This window comes from Heterodontus francisci, chromosome 26 (assembly GCF_036365525.1).
Source record: "Heterodontus francisci isolate sHetFra1 chromosome 26, sHetFra1.hap1, whole genome shotgun sequence".
Lineage (NCBI taxonomy): Eukaryota > Metazoa > Chordata > Chondrichthyes > Heterodontiformes > Heterodontidae > Heterodontus > Heterodontus francisci.
In genome coordinates this window covers 52,050,943-52,070,530 of record NC_090396.1, presented here as the reverse complement: position 1 = coordinate 52,070,530, position 19,588 = coordinate 52,050,943, and the positions used below count along the sequence as shown (strand labels likewise).

At 40.3% G+C, this 19,588-nt stretch overlaps 1 protein-coding gene across 1 annotated transcript in view; it reads left to right on the top strand.

The window, feature by feature from the left end:
* The first annotated feature begins 14,498 nt into the window (after window positions 1-14,498).
* nploc4 (NPL4 homolog, ubiquitin recognition factor) overlaps window positions 14,499-19,588 on the top strand; it is a 69,639-nt gene continuing 64,549 nt past the window's right edge. The window contains exon 1 of the mRNA XM_068058216.1: window positions 14,499-14,634. Within this exon, the coding sequence (XP_067914317.1) occupies window positions 14,620-14,634 (15 nt within the window). The 5' untranslated portion in view covers window positions 14,499-14,619. The remainder of the gene's footprint in view (window positions 14,635-19,588) is intronic.

Sequence of the window (19,588 nt, the reverse complement as noted above, 5' to 3'; positions counted from 1 at the left end):
GGGAATATCTGCTCGACTTGAAGAAGACAGTGATGGAAACCAGGAATGGTCTTTGGCTTGGCTGGCTAACTGTTCGAGATTTGGTTGTTGAAAATCCATTGTGCAGGAGAAAAATGATGACTGCAAAGGGGAGAATGCATCCAGGTGATATATATACAATATTATTACTGAGAAGTGATGCTGAGGGATGGTTCATGGAATTAGCTCAGTTATACTGAGTATGACGTACACATTCATTTAAATCAACACAAGGTGAAACCATTCCCCTGAGGTTAGATTGCACCAGTAGAAAACTTGTCACCAATAATTTGAGGAAAGCACATCAGATCAGATTGTGGATAGATTCAGGATGAATGAAGTGTTTTCTAAGGGTATAAGGTAGAGCACGTACAATTCTGAGCATGAGGCAAATTTCTGAAGTAATCTCAACCAAATTCTGAAGCATGAGAATGTGAGTTCTGTGGGAGGTAGTCCAGGGTAAGGAGACACTTTATTTTAATATACTGTGAACAGTGTCAAACATACGTATTTTAAAAATAAATTGTGCATTTAGCTGTGTTAGGTGTCCGAATCTTCCAATTTCTGCCTCACTTCACTTTCGCCTAACACGATGAAATACCGAGGTGTTATATATTAGGTAATTGTTAAGTTGCAACTAGCTAAACTGATGGCTTTTTATTTAAAGTATTTCTAACATTGTGACGTAAATTTTCCGAATGGCAGTATTTTAAGTTATAGCAGTATTGGTGTGAATCGATTTGAAATTAATGCGTTCACCCCAGCATTACAATAATGCAGATCGAAAAATTTAGGATTGTTTCTCCGAGTATGGTGTGCAGCGTCAATGTATTAAAAGAACTGGTCACATCAAGATCTCCTGGTATGTTTTAAATGCAATGAAATCCTTGTCACAAAAGCAAAATACTGCTTGTCGTGGCTGCCAGTGAGTTGTTGTACTTCCTGCGTTCTTTCAGCCCACCAGCTGTTCTTTAGATCAGGGGTTTTTTGTTGAACCTTGGCCTTCAATTGTCTGTATACCTGCTTTTTTCGCTCGAATTTTGGTGATGCTTCCTGTTCAGGAACACCTTGCACTTGCAATTTATTAGCTCCTGGATGTCTGGGTTGTTCTTGTCATACCAGTCTTGGTGTTTCCCGGTCGAGAAACCAAGAGTATTTTCACAAGTGCTGATTATGGTAGCTTTGAGGGCAGACCAGGCATTGTGAACATTCTGTGGTTCCTGCTCGTTGAGTGTCGCCAAGTTGCTGGTAAGACATTGCCTGAGTAGGCCTTTCTTCGTAGAGTCCTTGATACCATCAACATTGATTTTCCTGCAGCAGTGCTTCTGCTGCCGCTGCCATTTTTAGACTGGGTTTATGGAGATAGCAGCTCGGATTAGGTGATGGTCCGTCCAGCAGTCATCAGCTCCTATCATGGCATGGGTGATGTGAACATCCTTGCAGTCCCTCGCTCGGATGATGATATAGTCAAGCAAATGCCAATGCCTGGAGTGAGGGTGCTGCCATGAGGTCTTGTATTTGTCTCTCTGACGAAATAGGGTGTTCGTTATGATCAGGTCATGTTCAAGGCATTTCATCAGAAGAAGGACTCTGTTGGAGTTGGCCCTTCCAACACCTTCCTTGCCAATCACACCTTTCCAAAGGTTTGTGTCCCTCCCAACTCTGGCATTGAAGTCCCTGAGCATGATCAGCTTGTCTTCCTTGGGAACACAGGACAGCAAGTGATCAAGGCTGGAGTAGAATTCCTCTTTGGCCTCATCTGTTGCTTCTCGGGTTGGGGCGTACGCGCTGATGATTGTGGCGTGCTGTTTCTCGTTTAGGGTGAGCCGGAGGGCCATGAGACGATTGGTTAATCCACAAGGAGGCTCACTGAGGTGGTTGGACAGTTCATTGTTTATGGCAAAGCCAACCCCGTGGAGTTGGCACTCTTCGTCTGGTTTCCCTTTCCAGATGAAGGTGTATCCACCACCTTGTTCCTTGAGCTGGCTTTCTCCTGTCCGCCGTGTCTCACTCAGGGCAGTGATATCAATGTTGTAGCGGAGGAGTTCTCGAACTATGATAGCGGTGCGACGTTCAAGTCTGTCGCTGCTGGGGTTGTCCGCAAGAGTTCTGATATTCCAGGTCCTGAATTTCATTTTGAGGGGGGTGGGAGATGCCTGTGTGTGGATTCTTTTAACGTGGGGTGGCCGTTGCACACCGACTACCACACGGTCTGAGCGAGGACTTTGTCCAATGGCAGGGGTGGCCGAGACAATTGGAGACCAGGCTCTGCTATACAGATGGGGACTAATACACACACATGGCCAGCATGTCCAGCTGGCGAGCCTGGATGCAGGCCGTGTGGATCTGCATCAGGGTGTTTTTGAAGGGCTAGCTGAAAGACGACTCCAAGGGCTCCTGTAGGGGTAGGAGTAGTTTCACTGCCACACTTTGTTGCAACATCATATAGCTGACTGCACCAGCAGAAGATATTTTAAAAAATAATTGCAAGGCAGCATGTATACCTGCCTCATGCAGGGGTACATCGAACAGGCAGGCATATGGTATGTTCTTCTGTGGAACGGGGCCCAGTTTCTGGCTTTTTTTTTGTGCTGTGTAACACTGAAAAAACAGATTCTGCCATTGGGAATTTGGCCTTGCTGGAAACAGGGTTTCCAGCTTTTGCTACCATCTTCAGTTGGATGGGCCAGTTCTGCCCAACATCCCTCAAACACCCACTCATCCACCTGTCTACCGCAGCATCTCCCTGACTCTTTGCATCCCAACCTACCGGTACCCCTGCTGTGCAGATACTGGAGTGGGGTCCAGCTAAAAATCTTCAAACTGTCTAACCCTGGGATGGCTGACAGGGTCAGGCACTTCTTTCTCTTGCAGATTAGAGATTCCCTTCTCCCTTATGGGGACGGAGCAAGCTCATAGTTTTTGGGCTCAATATCGTCCATCGCACTGTGAGCAAAGCCACAGGACATTCACTTATTAAGTAAGAAGATATTGAGTCTATTACACTTTTTTTTCTAGACATCAATGCTGAGAAGCCACACACTTCAAATTCTCAAAAACACATAAAAAAAACAAAGGCAGTCACTTGAGGTTGAGCTAGAGCTAGAAATTTACAAATAAATGCACTTTCAGATTTCTTCTATTTTCTCTAATGGGAATTAATCTCTGCCTTGGATTACATGGTATAAAACTAGTGTTAATATAAAGCAGTATATCACCTAAATTAACATGAGTAATGCCATGGGAGATCTGGTAGTATTTATTTATTAATTTATACTATATGGATGGTAGCATTTCAGGGAAATTTACCCTACATATGCAGTCAAGAGATCATTTTCTACTATACAATATGAACAAGCAGGAAAATACTATTATAATATATACACAACAGTGAATGCATATTTAAAAATGAGGATTTACATTTATATAGCACTTTTCACAACCACCGGACATCTCAAAGCACTTTACAGCCAATAACGTACTTTTTTGAAGTGTAGTCACTGTTGTAGAAAAAGCAGCAGCCAATTTGCTCACAGTGGACTCCTACAAACAACAATGTGATAATGACCAGATAATCTGTTTTGTGCAATGTTGATTGAGGGATAAATATTGGCCAGGACACTGGGGATAACTCCCCTGCTCTTTTTCAAAATCATGCCTTGGGATCTTTTACATCCACTTGAGACAGCAGACAGGGTTTAACATTCTTGGTTTAACATTTCATCTAAAAGACAGCACCTCTGACAGTGTAGCGCTCCCTCAGTACTGCACTGGAGAGTCAGCCTTGATTTTTGTGCTCTTAAAACTTTCTGATACAAAGGCGAGAGTACTACCAACTGAGCTACGACTGACACAATATATCATTACAGTACATAACAGGAAATATATATAAACTTGTATTCTTACTGTATACAAACATCCAAAACACCAAAATGCACCTAAAATTTGATCTAGAACAGCCAGTGCCTATGCAAGTTCCTCTTGAAATTGTTAATTGTCTCCACTTCCACCACCATCGTAGGCAGCGTGTTCCAGGTTATTACCACTCGCTGCGTAAAAAGGTTCTTCCTCATATCCCCCTGCATCTCTTGCCCACAATCTTAAATCTTTGTCCCCTCATCCTTGTACCATCAGCTAATGGGAACTGCCTTTCTTGTCTACCTTAAGGGTAATGATTGTATGTATGTATGAAACTATTCAAGTCCATAAAATTTATAAAGCACTGTACTGACACTGAGTGGTAATACAAAGGAACTGCATGCATTTTTTTCAGTAAATGGAGATTTGAATGCACAATATTAAGCTCTCCATTTTCCCATTCCATGCACAACAGCAGATCAGTTTGGAAAGTCATTTTCTCTTGTTTTAGAAATGCAGGGAAAGGTACTATTTCTTCATGTGTGCATTCAAAAAGCAAATATTTGAATGAAAATCGAGATGCTAAATATATTATAAATTAGTGACAAGCAAATTAACAGGGACATGCAGTATGATGCACATTGTTGTGTATACATGTGGACAAATGGGGAAAGTAGTGAGCAAAGATCAAAAACCAGTGACAAGGGGGGTAATTTTAAACTTCATGGTGAATCAGCAGAGCCTGTTCCACATAGAACCCACCCAGTTTTCAATTCCATTGACATTACTGGAGATAAGAATCAGGCCTATTCTCTAGCCAATGGGTGATCAGCTCCACATGGTTTATTGCTCGAGCTGTGAAGGTGAAAATTACCTCCAAGGGTTATTCTGGGATTTAGGAATCTGAATGTATTCAGAGTTGAATTAAATAGAGACTAGTGAACATCGTGGACCAGTTACAGGGGAATAGTCTAATTGAAGGAGTTGGGGACAATCATAAACTTGAAAATTGAGCAGTTTATAATGGTCTTTAAACCTTGAGGTAAATTCACAGCATTGAGCTTTCCACTACACATTTGTCAAATGATTTGTCTTTTTAATGATGGGTGTAATGATGGTAGAAAAATCACTACAAGTTTATGACAAACAATTCAGTGCCATGAAATAATACTATTGTTATGTATTTTGATATATTAGATAATTCACTTTTTAAATGTAATCGTATTCTGTTATCTTCTGCTATCATATCACCCTATTACACAATCTCGACAATAAACAATTTGCCTATTTTTAAACAAGAGAACGAAAGAGAAAAATCGATCTGATTTTCATTTGTTTTCCATCACAGATCCCCTTTGTTTAAGAGAAATGTCCTGACCAGTCATGATTGTTACGACCAGGTGAGGAAGGGGTCGAAGGCTCCACCTCAGCCTTTTCCTGGTCTGGCCGTACAGGGTATAACTTTTAAAACACAGTGTTTTTAGATTCCCCTCAGTGAGTCCTTGCTCACAGCTCCTTAATTTGTAATTGCAAAGAAATCAGCCAGACAGGTTTTCTCAAATTTAAACAAGAAAATTTATTAACCTTAAAACTCTAACTCAGTTAAGACTACTAAAAATATGTGACGCGATGCAAATAGAGATAGAGGAGGAGAAAGAATTAAAGGGGAAAGGTTTGAAGTAATAGATGGAGTTCAGTTACTGGTTTTGGGTTGGATGTAAAGTCTTTGATTGAAGTTATGTCTTGCAGTTCTTGTTGGGGCCCATTGCACACTTTCAAACTTGTTTTGTTGGTCTTCTTTCTTGAGGCTTAAGTTACTTCCATGGGTCCCTGGAACTTTGCATGAGAGAGCGAGACAGAGAGAGGGAGTACTCTCTTCTTGAAGTTCAATTGCAGTCTCTTCCAAAAACTGTTCTGTGAGCACAATTCAATTAACACCAGTTTGGCCAGCAGGTTAGTCATATGAATAACCTGTTTGAAATAGCCTCTCCTGTGAGGTTTGTGGATTCCTCCAAGCTTACCAGACACTCTCAAGGGGAGGGGGTGGTGGGGGTGGGGGGGGGGGTGCGGGGGGAGCTGGCTCTTACACAGTCTATGGCTCTCAATGTCTTTTGATCACCATTATTGACAAAACCCATCTGGCTAATTGGATCAGGGAGCATTCCCATTGTCTCTCCAGCAATTAGCACCACAAATTATATTTGAGCTAAAGGGTGCAGGAAATACAGCACGAGATGCCCCACTCCATCAAGATTTGGCGCATAGTTTATCTATCTTTTCTCTTTTTAATTTTGTAACTATTTTTCTTTACTCAAGTTGTTATTTTTGCATGCCTTTGTCTGTTGCATTTATATTTCTTTCCTGACGGATCAGATTTCGTTTTTTCAGCAGACAGCTTTGTCATACCATTTTCCTCATACCCTCCAATAAATCTAGCAATATATACAGCTGCCTGAATGTTCTTTTTCAGGAGCAACTATTGTTATGGCCAGGTGAGGCCACAGGCTTCCCTCTTGCCCTTCCTCTTATTTGACTGCAACAGGGTTTATTCCTTTTTTAACAGTGGATGTGCTTACAACCTCAGTGAATGTTTTACCTTTTACCTTTAAAGTGATTGTGAAAGAACCAATCGGACAGGTTTTCTTGAGTTTAATGTTACGGCCAGGTGAGGAGGGGGTCTGAGTTTCCCCTCTTGCCCTTCCTCTTATTTGACCACTACAGGGTTTATTCCTTTTTAAACAGTGGTTGTGCTTACTACCTCAGTGAGTGCTTTACCGTTTTCCTTTACTGTGATCTTGAAAGAACCAATCGGACAGGTTTTCTTGAGTTTAAACAAGAAAGAGGTAAGTTTATTATACTTAACATTCTAACCCCGATTTTAAAATACTAAAATATGTTCTACACATTCACGCTCACATTCACACGAGAATCACACAAACACAAATAGATTACTGAGGGAAAATAAATTTGGTGGTTGCATTAAAGTTCAGAATAAATGGAACTTAAATACACAGTCTGTGAAGTGGATGATCTGGTAGTCCTCCAGATGAAGTTGTACTCTTGAAGTCCTTGGTTGGTCAAAGTGCACTTTGTAGTTCGCCTGCTTTGCTCAACGCTTTCTCTGAGGCAGAATTGTAGTTGGCTCTCTTCCCCTGGTCACTGGCTGTAGCAGTCAGTAGCCTTGGAGGGTCTACTGTCACAGACAGTTTTCAAATGTGATGTTTTCTGGGGAGAAAGAGAGACAGAGAGAAAGAGAAAGGAAAGTGCACAGATTTCTCTGCTGTTGCAGTCCCAATTACTGCTTGTCTTCTTTGTCCAAGGGAAGAAATATAGCTTCCCCCAAGATAGACAGATAGTCACATAGCTTCTTCAGGTTTTCTGGAACCTTCTAATGAAATTCAAGGTTAGGAATTGGCTCCATAGGCCCCAGGATGCCAATTTACTCTTGGAAGGGGTTTGCTGTTTCAAAGTCAATGTGTTAAGACTGCCTTGACTGCTCTGCTAATGAAGCCATTTTAGGTAATTCAATCACTTAGAGCAAGCCATTGTCCTGTGTCCATGCTGTTCAAACCTCTGGCTCCAGGTGGATTTTTTGAATATGAAAAGGTGTTTCAGATGCAAATTGCAGTGGCCACCTTGGCTGCTAGTTTAAAAAAAAAATTAACTGCAAGATTTTCTCCATTAGAAGTCTAACATAAGTTTCAAATCGATGAAATTAATAGTTCTCATTTGGCACATAGGGTTTTCTTGACATTAAACAAGAAAGAGGTAAGTTTATTATACTTAAGAATCTAAACCCGATCTAAAAAAATAATAAAAATACGCTACACATTCATGCGCACATTCACACGAGAATCACATACACACTAATAAATTACAAAGCGAGAAGTAGATTTTGTGGGTGGATTAGAGTCCAGAATAAATGGAAATTAAATACACAGTCTGTGAGGTTGGATGATTCGGTGGTCTTCTGGCTGAAGATGTATTCTTGAAGTCTTTTACTTGGTCAAAGTGCACTTTGTGGCTGGCCCGCTTGGCTCAGAGCTTTCTTGGAGGCAGACTTGTAGGTGGCTCTCTTCCCCTGGTCTCTGTCTGTAGCAATCTGCAGGCTTGGAGGGTCCACAGTTGCAGACAGTTTTCAAACTTGTGGTGTTGTCTGGGGGAAGAGCGAGAGAGAGACACACACACACAGCCTTTCCACTGTTGCACAGTCTGAGTTACTGGCTTGATTCTCTTTGTTCAAGGAAACTCCCAGCTTTCAAAGAGTTGGACAGACGGTTACATGACTGCCTCAGTGTATTCTCTGGAGCCGTCTAATGAGATTCAAGGTTTGGAATTGGCTCCCCAGGCTCCAGGATGCCAATATTTACACTTGGAGGGGTTTGCTCTTTCAAAGTCAAGGTGTTAGGATGGCCTTGAATGCCATGCTAATGAAGCAATCTTAGGTAATTCAATCGCCTAGAGCAGGCCATTGTTCTGGATCCATGCTCCTCAGACCTTTGTTTCCGGTTGGGCCTTGGAATGCGAAAACGTGTTTCGGATGCAAATTTGGTGGCCATCTTGACTGCCAGTTTTTAAAAAGTTAACTACAAGATTTTTTTCCATGAAGAGTTTAATAGGGTCCAACTGATGAATTAATCTTCCTTATTTGGCATATTGTTTTTCTTGACACTATACAAACATACTAAAAGGATGGACGGAGAAAGGACCAGCTGCCCCATTGAGCCTGTTCCATTTGTTCACAATATGACTAAGCATCCTGACCCTTAATGTGCCTTACCCACCATCAGCCATGTAATCACCGGGGTGAGGCAAAAAAAAAGACTTTAAAAAACTCTCAGGCAATTTAGGCAACAACAAAATAAGTTCTGGGGAATTCTACTCTGACTCCCAAAAATGATTAAAAATGAGTTCCAGGAGGTAACAGTGTCCAGCAAGTATGTTCCCCAACATTGTATTGTACGTGGTAATTTCCTCCAGGAACTTCTTCAGCTGCCTACTGAATATTTGCAGCGAACCTGCATTGACAGTACAAGCTGGCAACTTTATTTCAAAGGTAAATGACCCTCTGCAAAAAGAAAGACTCCTGGCATCTAAGCTAGTTCTATGCTTACATAACTTATTCACGTGTCCCCTCATTCTCCATAACCCATCTATTTCAAACCATCTCCCTTCATCATTTTGAATACTTCAGTCGAATCAGTCTAAGGTCTATGCTTTTCTAGAGCCTATTGTGATAAACCATAGAACCATAGAAAGGTAACGGCACAGAAAGAGGCCATTCAGCCCATCATGTCTGTGCGGCTGAAAAAACTAGCTGCCCAATCTAATCCCACCTTTCAGTACCTGGTCCGTAGCCTTGCAGGTTACAGCACTTCAGGTGCATGTCCAGGTACCTTTTAAATGAGTAGAGGGTTTCTGCCTCCACTGCCAATCTGCTCACTGAATTCCAGACACCCACCACCCTCTGGGTGAAAAAGTTTTTCCTCATGTCCCCTCTAATCCTTCTGCCAATCACCTTAAATCTGTGCCCCCTGGTAATTGACCTCTCCACTAGGGGAAACAGATCCTTCCTGTCTAATCTACCTAGGCCCCTCATAATTTTGTACACCTCAATTAAGTCACTAAGGATTTTTAAAGTAAGTATTTATCAAGGCCAGGAGCTGCAACTTTTTTGTACCTGAACAGCCTTTTTTAAAAAAAAAAGCCTAAAATAAAAACAATTGTGAGTAAGATGAAAATTCAGCATTTCTAAACTAAATACTTGACAAATTGGCAATTATCTCTGGTCGAATGCATAATTTGCATATTTAATAAATAAAATACATGCATTGGATTTATGTATCAATAGAAAAAAAATCAAAATTAAAGTAGACCTCACTCTGAATTATTGCATTTTTGACTTTTTTAACTATAATTTTGTCAGTAAAGTCATCTTTAAAACAAACTTTAACTTAAGATGTGTAGAATTAAGACAATTTTTTCAGTTATCGATTCTCGTGATAAAAATAAGCTTCTAATAACTCATTCAGAATAATTTGTCACATCAGCTATATTAGAAACAATAATGGTCACAACTGTAAAAATTGTTTCTTGAACCAAAGGCTATATCTATAACCATCGTGTAGCTATATCATTCAAACAGGTTTATTTAGAGAACGATGATGTTTTTTGTTAAAATAACCATTTGAGACCATAAAGTGCAACATAATGATTAGTCTTTTATCCCCACAATAAAAACACAGCTCTTGTTTTTCTTGACTTTTTTAAGGCTTTTTTCATGTTAATGCAATCCAACTGGAAGAGGTTGGGAGCCACGAATGAGATGTGAATGAGCCACAAGTTGCAGATCTCCTGATCTCGTGGCCTTCCTCTGAACCTTTTCCAGGGCCTCTGTATCTCCCACACTGTAACTGGACCAGAAATGGACACAGTATTCTAATGAGGCCCAACCACTGTTTTGTACAAGGACACAATGATGCTTTTAGTTTTATATTGGATCGTCATACTACACATTCTAATAATCTATTTGCTTTTGTTGTAGCCTCTGGGCATGTTAGAACCATTAGACAGGCATGCATTATAACACCTTTTCCTCTCAACAGCCTTTAGTTTGGAACCATATATGTTATACACTTACTTGCTGTTACACATCTGGATGACACTATATTTATCGACATTAAATGTTATCTGCCAGACCCAGGCCCATTCTCCCATCACATCTAAATCCAACCGTAATTTTTTTCTTCTCATTTAGGGTTCTGACATAGGCACAAATCTGTGAACTTGCAGACAGTTCCCCCAACACCTTCAACTAGACCGTTAATATAGATTGTGAAGAGTAAACATTTTGAGAAAGCTCCGATAATTACTGTCAATACTTTTAAAATTCACCATGCAGAAGCTGTCTTCTGGGGAGTGCGATATACAGCCTGCAGCATAACTCTGGTGTTGCCAGCAATGAATCAAGCTCTGCATGTCTCAGTGTCTGACTGATAGGGCAATATAACCACAGCATAATTTTAAAATGGCAACAAATGCCTTTTGATCTGTTTTACAGCTACAGATGTAGTTTCCACCAATGTGCCATGTATAGGATTGGCAAGCACATAGTTTGTCCCAAATTATATTGAACTGCGGGCGGCACAGTGGCGCAGTGGTTAGCATTGCAGCCTCATAGCTCCAGGGACCCAGGTTCGATTCTGGGTACTACCTGTGCGGAGTTTGCAAGTTCACCCTGTGACTGCGTGGGTTTTTGCCGGGTGCTCCAGTTTCCTCCCACCGCCAAAGACTTGCAGGTGATAGGTAAATTGGCCATTGTAATTTGCCCCTAGTGTAGGTAGGTGGTAGGGAATATGGGATTACTGTAGGGTTAGTATAAATGGGTGGTTCTTGGTCGGCACAGACTCGATGAGCCGAAGGGCCTGTTTCAGTGCTGTATCTCTAAATAAAAAAAAATAATGGTCCTAACACTGATCTCGGCAGGACTAGTAATGGTCTCCACACAGAGCCACTACCATTACTAACAAATCTTTGCCCCTAAGAAGGCAACCAATTCATTATCCAACCCAAGATGTGCCCACAAATCTCACATGATTCTGTTTACATTATAACCTAATGTGTGCCAGTTTGTCAAAAGCTTTTAAAAAAATTTTAATTGGCAATGTCTATAGGACTAACTACATCCATCAACCTAGCAACTTCCTTGAAAAATTCAACCAGGTTGGTAAAATGTTAAATAAAAATAGAAAGTGCTGGAAATACTCAGCAGGTCAGGCAGCATCTGTGGAGAGAGAAGCCCAGTTAATGTTTCAAGTCTGTGACCTTTCATCAGAACTCAATAATTACTGTAAAAAAAAATTTTCCAGAACCCATATTGTGACCCATGTCTTAACCCATTCTGTCAAGGCGGTCTTACAGTGTTTCTCTAATGATCTCTTATAGCAATTTTCCTATAACTGATGCCAAGCTAATGAGCCTATAATTTCCTCTTTCTGACATGTTTATCTTTTTGAATATTAGTATAGCATGAGCCTCTATCCAGTCCAGAGGAACACTCCCAGACTTCAGAAAGCTATTAAATAGATAAGCAAGGGGTCACTAAGCACAGTTCCTTTGAGTACCCTCAGGTGAATGCAGTTGGGTCAAGCAGTTCAATATAATTTGGGACAAACTATGTGCTTGCCAATCCTATACATGGCACATTGGTAGAAACTACATCCGTAGCTGTAAAACAGATCAAAAGGCATTTGTTGCCATTTTAAAATTATGCTGTGGTTATATTGCCCTATCAGTCAGAAACTGAGACATGCAGAGCTTGATTCATTGCTGGCAACACCAGAGTTATGCTGCAGACTGTATATCGCACTCTACTTCCCAGAAGAGAGCTTCTGTATGGTGAATTTAAAAAGTATTGACAGTAATTGTTGGAGCTTTCTCAAAATGTTTATTAAAAATCATTGTTTAAGGTTATAAAGATCCCAGGAGGTCCCTGAGCATTTTTTAAACCAAGCCGAGCACCACAAGTGGTTATATGACATGTAGTGTCAAGCCCAACTGCTAAATTGCTCCTGAGAGGGTCAACAAATTACTGCATTCCAGACTCAGACAGGACTTACTCTAACCTTGTACTGTCACTTTTGCACTGCAGTAAATCACAACAGGTTATGACTCTATGGAATGATACTAACAAAAAAAGGGTTAATTTTCAGGTCCCAGATTTGGATCTTTTACATCTTACTTTGGATTTTAAGTCAGAAGATACTATATTTTCCACATTTTTAAATAAAAATGATTAGTACAGTAAATTGTTACTCAGATTGGCAGAAGGGCAGCACAGTGGCGCAGTGGTTAGCACCACAGCCTCACAGCTCCAGCCACCCGGGTTCAATTCTGGGTACTGCCTGTGCGGAGTTTGCAAATTCTCCCTGAGTCTGCGTGGATTTCCTCCGGGTGCTCTGGTTTCCTCCCACATGCCAAAAGACTTGCAGGTTGATAGGTAAATTGGCCATTATAAATTGCCCCTAGTATAGGTAGGTGGTAGGGAAATATAGGGACAGGTGGGGATGTGGTAGGAATATGGAATTAGTGTAGGATTAGTATAAATGGGTGGTTGATGGTCGGCACAGACTCGGTGGGCCAAAGGGCCTGTTTCAGTGCTGTATCTCTTAAAAAAAAAGGTGGGAAGTGGTGTTTCACAGGGATTGGTGCTGGGACCACTGTTGTGCACTGTCTAAATAATTAGGACTTGGGAATTAGAGGTATTGTATCAATATTTGTAGATGACATCAAATTGGGGGTATTATTAATACTGAGGAAGACTGCAACATACAAGAAGATGTCAACAAGCTTGCAGTATGTTGTGTAAATGGCAATAATTTCAATATAGAATAGTGTGAGGTAGTACATTTTGTTAGGAGGAATAAGGAGGCCAGCTACTCCTTAGAAAGTGAGAGTCAATGGGGTAGAGGCATAAAGGGATCTAGGTGTACAGATTCAAAAATTGTTGAAAATAGAAACAGATCAATAAAGGCACAAAAGGCAAACAATGGACTTGAATTAATTTCGAGAGGAACACAATTCAAAATCAGAGCTTTTTAAAATTATGAAGGATGGACGTAGAGAAGTTGTTTCTGGTATTGAGGGAGTCTAAAACTATCAGCCATAAACATAAGCTAGCTACCAACAAATCCATTGAGGAATTCAGGAGAAACTTCTTTACTCAGAGTGATGGAAATGTGAAACTCGCAGGCACATGGAGTGGTTGAGGTGAACAGCACAGATGTACTTGAGAGGAAGCTAGATGAGTATATGAAGAAGGGAATAGAGGATATGCTGATAGGGTGAGATGAAGTAAGCTGGGAGAAGGCTTGTATGGAGCATAAACACCAGCACAGACCTGATGGGCTGAATGGTCTGTTTCTGTGCTGTTTATAATTTTTTAATTGATGCACTAATGGAAATCCAGCGGCACCGGTTCCCAGCGCGATGGAGTAGCTTTAACCGTATCCCTGCCTGGGCTCTGACTGCGCCCTTGTTTGGAGCAATGAGGCAGCAATTTGGGCAAATAAATATTTAGCTGGTATGGACTCGATGGGCCGAATGGCCTCCTTCTGTGCCGTAAATGACTCTACATAATAATCCTTATGAAAATATGTTGCAATAATGTTGAGTACTTGTAACTTTGTTTTTCAGCTTCAGTTCCATAATTTAATTTGTATCTAGCTTAGATAAGCACAACTTTTTAACCACACCTCTTCTATCATGTCCACAGGAGTTATCCCATTGGTGGAACATCCTCATGCCCCAACTTTTTACTTAACTGCGCACACACAACTGGAGGGAAAATAATATTTGCGTGTGTATTTCATCTGTGTATTGTGGGTGTTAATGGAAGGGGTGGGGGAGCGTCAAAGATCTAAAACAGTTGCATATATTGTTTTATATTTGTATGAAAAACTAAACGGATATGAGTTGCTAGGATAGTGATGGACAGATTGCACAAATATAATTAATTATTGCGCATATGGAGCGTATGATAATTTGTATCTAAAATGCAAACAGTATGTGAAGGATTGCAGTGTGCTGATTAATTGCAGCGCTGTATGCAGAGGGAGGGGGGACTGTTTGTGCGGCGGATCTGTTTACTCCGCTGCGTCGGACGGGTTTGCTGGTGGCACACAGTGACGGAGGAATTGGAAGGAAATTTTCGGTAAAAGGCGGAGGAGCCGCGCTGGGGGCGAGATGGCGGAGAACATCGTGAGTAACGGCTTCCCCTCTTTTCGGGCCTGACCTCTTTTCCCCCCACTCCCGCTGTTGGGCCAAGCGGGGTCATTCTGTTCCCCCCCTTCTCAGCTGCCAGGCCCGCCGGTAGTCTGGGGGTGAGAGCGGGGACTGGGGAAGGCCGGGCTCGCCGCCCCCCAACTGCCACCGTGTTCAGAGCAATGAGGCAGCAATTTGGGCAAATAAACCCCGGGCCTTAACCAGCTGGAGGCCTGGAAACGTGCGGGACTGCTTCCACCAAACAGCTGCTTACAAATACACAGCATCACCATTACTTGCAGCGACGTTGGAATGTTTTAACTATATGTGGATTGTACATAGCCTTGTTGCCTACTTGGTTAAAGTCAGTTTCTCCACAATACAGCACATGGAATTGTGATTGCTACTGTTCCGTTATATTGACTACCACTGAACTTTCTGTCCTGTAGATTACTGAACTATGCAACCAGAACAATTATACTGGTTTTGACTAATCCTTTGTGCATACTGTCACTATTGTTTGCAATAATGAGGCGCCTAGGTACTGCGTGGACAACACTGTTTTCGGCCTCTGCTGAAAACTGGGGAAAATACAAGTAGCTACTGCTGCAAAGTCAAACTTTGAGCAACAAAAGCAATGGTCACATTTAACTGTAACTACACTAGTTTTTGATTTTTTTTAAGGTATTCAGAATTGCTCTTCTAGCTCGTGAGATTTTTCCCCCTAAAAGTTTTACTTTTTTTGTAGGATTTAAATTAGAAGCTTGTCAAATTGCTCAGTGGCTAAAGAACTACTTGCACTGAGTCATGTAGGCCAGGATCCTGGGTCTATGCTAAATTAGCTGATCTCAGCCTAAATGGACATGAACATGAAGATTGGCTTGAGCAAGGTGCTGGAGTACTGCTGTCCTCTGTAGAGTCATATCCCAGCATGAGTTAGCATTTTTGGGTAGGGAGGGAGTTTTAATATGTGTGTCAGCATAGTTTGAGGATGTCAGCTAGAGAATGAAGAACATGTTGATTATATTAGAACAACCTGTTTTGTTTAAAAACCATCTTGTAGCTGCTCCTACATTTGAGAAAAGGCAGCAGATTGAATACAGTCTGATGGTGTCCAAGGGTGTGGTGAAATCACTGAATCTAAAGTATAGTGTACATATACATAAAACAGTTCAGTAAACCCCTTTACAATATTTAACACTAAAATGATATGCGTGTAAAGATAATTAGGGGTTTATATAATGAATTATCTGCACTGCTCTAATTCTGGCCTCTTGAGTATCTCAGATTTTAATCGTTGCACCACTGGCAGCCATGCCTTCAGCTGTCGAGGTGTTAAGCTCTGGAATTCCTTCCCTAAATCTGTGCCTCTTTCCTCCTTTATACTGTTCCTTAGAGCCTACCTCTTTGATCAAACTTCTGATCATCTGCTGTAATAACTCCTTATGTGGCTTGGTGTCCAGCTTTGGTTTATAATGCCTTAGGGCATTTAATTTAAAGGTATTAGATTAATACAAGTTATTGTTGAATTTAGTTGCCATTTTATAGTTTTTCAGACAGGATGTAATAAATGAGTTAGTTGGAAGATTGGGAAGAAGCCATTATTTCTTTTGAATTTTCTTTAGAAGAGGGCAGTAGCTACACAGCAAAAAATGGACCAATGCAACCTGTTCTAAAACTGAAAGACTGGTATATGTTTGTCAGCGTGGCTTAAAAGGCTGAAGGAAACTGATTTTAAAAGGTTTCAATAAAAGAAAACTAAAAGTGAAAAGCTTTGCACACGTGTCTAGACCAAGAGTAGCCGTCATTGGAAACTGGGTTATAGGGTGGCATAATTGGACCAAGGCACACACACTGAATTCATTAACAAAAAAACAAAAACTGCTGGAAACACTCAGCAGGTGAGGCAGCATGCATGGAGAGAACAGACAAGTTAATGTTTTATCTGTGGAGTCTTCCAACAGAATGCAATCCAGTCCCTGTTTTGGAAGTCACACTTTCTGTACTTTAGTATAACACCTTGGTTTTATATTATTTATACTAATCAAAGCACTGCAACTTGAGAAGCAGAAAAGGGAGCTTGTTGGAATGTAGGAGTGTGTCTGCAGTAAAGGTTGAGAAGCTGTGATATTGAGGCGAGGCACTCCACTAACACTGTCACGATAATGTAATTGCATTAGCAGTTTCTGTTATAAAAGTAGGCATAGGAATTTATAATGGAACAGTAATTTAAAAAAAAATGAAAACAGGGAATAAGATTTTGCAGCCTTAGGTCAATAGCCTTATGAGGTTAGGCAATCTGCACCACTTTTTAAAAAAAAAATCAAATGTAGTAACCTTAAGAATTAGGAGTAGGGTATACAATCCCTTGAGCCTACTCTGCCATTCAGTAAGATCATGGCTGATCTATATCAACTCCAGTTTTCTGCACTGTACCCCCATCCCTTGATTCCCTTAGTGCCCAAAAATCTATCGATCTCCGTCTTGAACATACTCAATGACTGAGCATCCATAGCTCTCTGGAGAGAATTCCAAAGATTCACAGTCCTTTGAGTGAAGAAATTCCTTCTCAGTTTTAAATGGCTGGCCCCTTATTCTGAGACAGTGACCCCTAGTTCTCGACTCTTCAGCCAGGGGAAACAGCCTCTCAGCATCTACCCTGTCAAGCCCTCTAAGAGTTTTATACCTTTCCATGAGATTGTGTTTCATTCTTCTAAACTCCAGAGAGTGTAAGCCAATTCTACTCCATCTCTGCTCCTAGGATAACCCTCTCATCCCAAGAATCAGTCTAGTGAAGCCTCTCTAAGGCAAGTAATATCCTTTCTTAGGTAAGGAGACCAAAACTTTTTTAAAAATGTTTAAGCAGTGAGTGTTGACATTATTGGGGAACTAGCTGGCAAGAATTATTGAGCACAGCTGATAATGGCGATGAATTGGCATCAGTGACAATGTACTTTGGTACTTTTGTCATTTCAGTTGTGATTGTTAATACAGTGCTATAAAGTTCACTCTTAAACTCCCGACCTAAGATATTGTTCAACTCTCTTCCCCGAAAGGTCATATCAAGGAAATCAATAATAAAGATCAAATAATTAGTGCATAATTAATTTAAGGGACCACTGGTTAAGTGAATCATCCTGTTCGTTGCAAAATCCAGTCCATTCTAGTATGCTGTTACTTTGTTTTCCGGCATTGTTCAAACTAAAATACAAGCTAACAACACAAAATCATTGTCTCTAGATTGGTTAGATGTAATGCACAGTACTGTAGCTTAGAGCACCGTTTTTCAAGAATTGCCTATGTAACAGATGTTAAATATAATCTGCTTTTGTTTTACAAAATGGGTGTTTTATAATAGGTAAGTGGATATTCCTTGCAACAAAAATCCAAAAGGAGAGCACTAAATTTTTCACGATAATTGTGTAGAATAATTAATTTACATAAAGCCTAAGCTGTTTTGTGTAAGTGCAATTATTTACAATATGATGTTTAATTCGTTTAGTGTTTCATGTATTTGGACTTTTCATATGCTCGCACGCATTCTGTACGTAGTAAATACCATGTTTGTAACGTTGATCAGGAGACTGCACTCCTTAATGGAACCATCTAGGGCAATTTTGAACAAAAGTGATGCATTTAACTGGATGCAACTGTAACAATTGCTATAATGATTTGAGTTTTAAAAATTGTGCCAATGGGGAGATTGCCTCTTTAATGTTCACTGTTGGTAGCGAAGACTTTATTTTTTTAGATTTGTTTTAGTTCAGATACTTCTTGGGTTCAGTATCTCAGACCACTCCTGCAGGTGAAAGATTGATCTCCATGTTCTCAGTACTTCTACTTGCCCAGATAGTGAAATATTAAATTAGTAGCATTCTAGAAATTGAACATGGAATCTTTCACTTTTTCATTTATTGGTTTTATCATGTGCCCTCATGCTTTTCCTCGAGTCTGAAGGCAGCAGAATAATACTACACCAGATTGTGACTTGGACAAATTTATTAAGCAGCAAAGAGAAAAGGAAACAGTTGTAATGTGGTATAAATTTTACAGTTAATCCGTTTTAACTATCTCTTCAATTAAGTAGAAAATTACAAACAATTATGATGCTGTGCTAAACTGTAATCTGTTCTTTTATGTGATGGATTTTCTTTCTCACCAATTCAGCAATCTGAAGAGAGATGGCCAAGTCAAAGAATTTAGAGGAATTGTCCAATGTGGAATAGCTGGAAGGCAACTGGAATCAGAGATTTAAATAACTATCTGAATTCAAAGAAAAGCTGCCTATTAAATATTGAACAATTCCCACAACATGTTTGTATTTGAATTGAATGGCTTGGCCCACTCCTTGTGTAAAATCTGTGACATTTGTATCAAACTAAATTTGGGATGTTATTCTGTGAGTGAAGCTGTTTTTACATGATCGAAGTAAGAAAGCCAATACCATTTTAAAATTTGGGTACACTGCTTATTTTCTGTCACAGTTGCTCATAACTGTTGAATGGCAGGATTTTGAGAGATTGAATTACAGAGAAAAAATTCCTCTTAGTGCAAGTTTTTTTTTGAAAAACTAATTCAAACCCAATAGTTCAGAGAATTATGATTGAGTCACTGAATAACATAGATTTTAATATTGTGCCAGAAATTGCAAGAGAAATGGAATATTGTAACAATGCACTTACTGGTTTGACATGGAAACCGTTTTAGAGCAGTTTAAGCAGAGAGCAGCAAGTTATGCTGCCCTCTTTCTCTACCTTTTATTCAGGCAATGTGGAATTCAATGCATTATTAAAGACTTGCACCATCTACCATCTGCCCACTGTTTGTTAATGGCATCTTGGCTGCAGTTATACTGCTCATCTTGCAACACTGCAATACAAAATCTACAAATCAAGATGTAGCATATCTGGACTTTTTAAATGTTTCCGTAAAATATATTTTCTTTTTCATG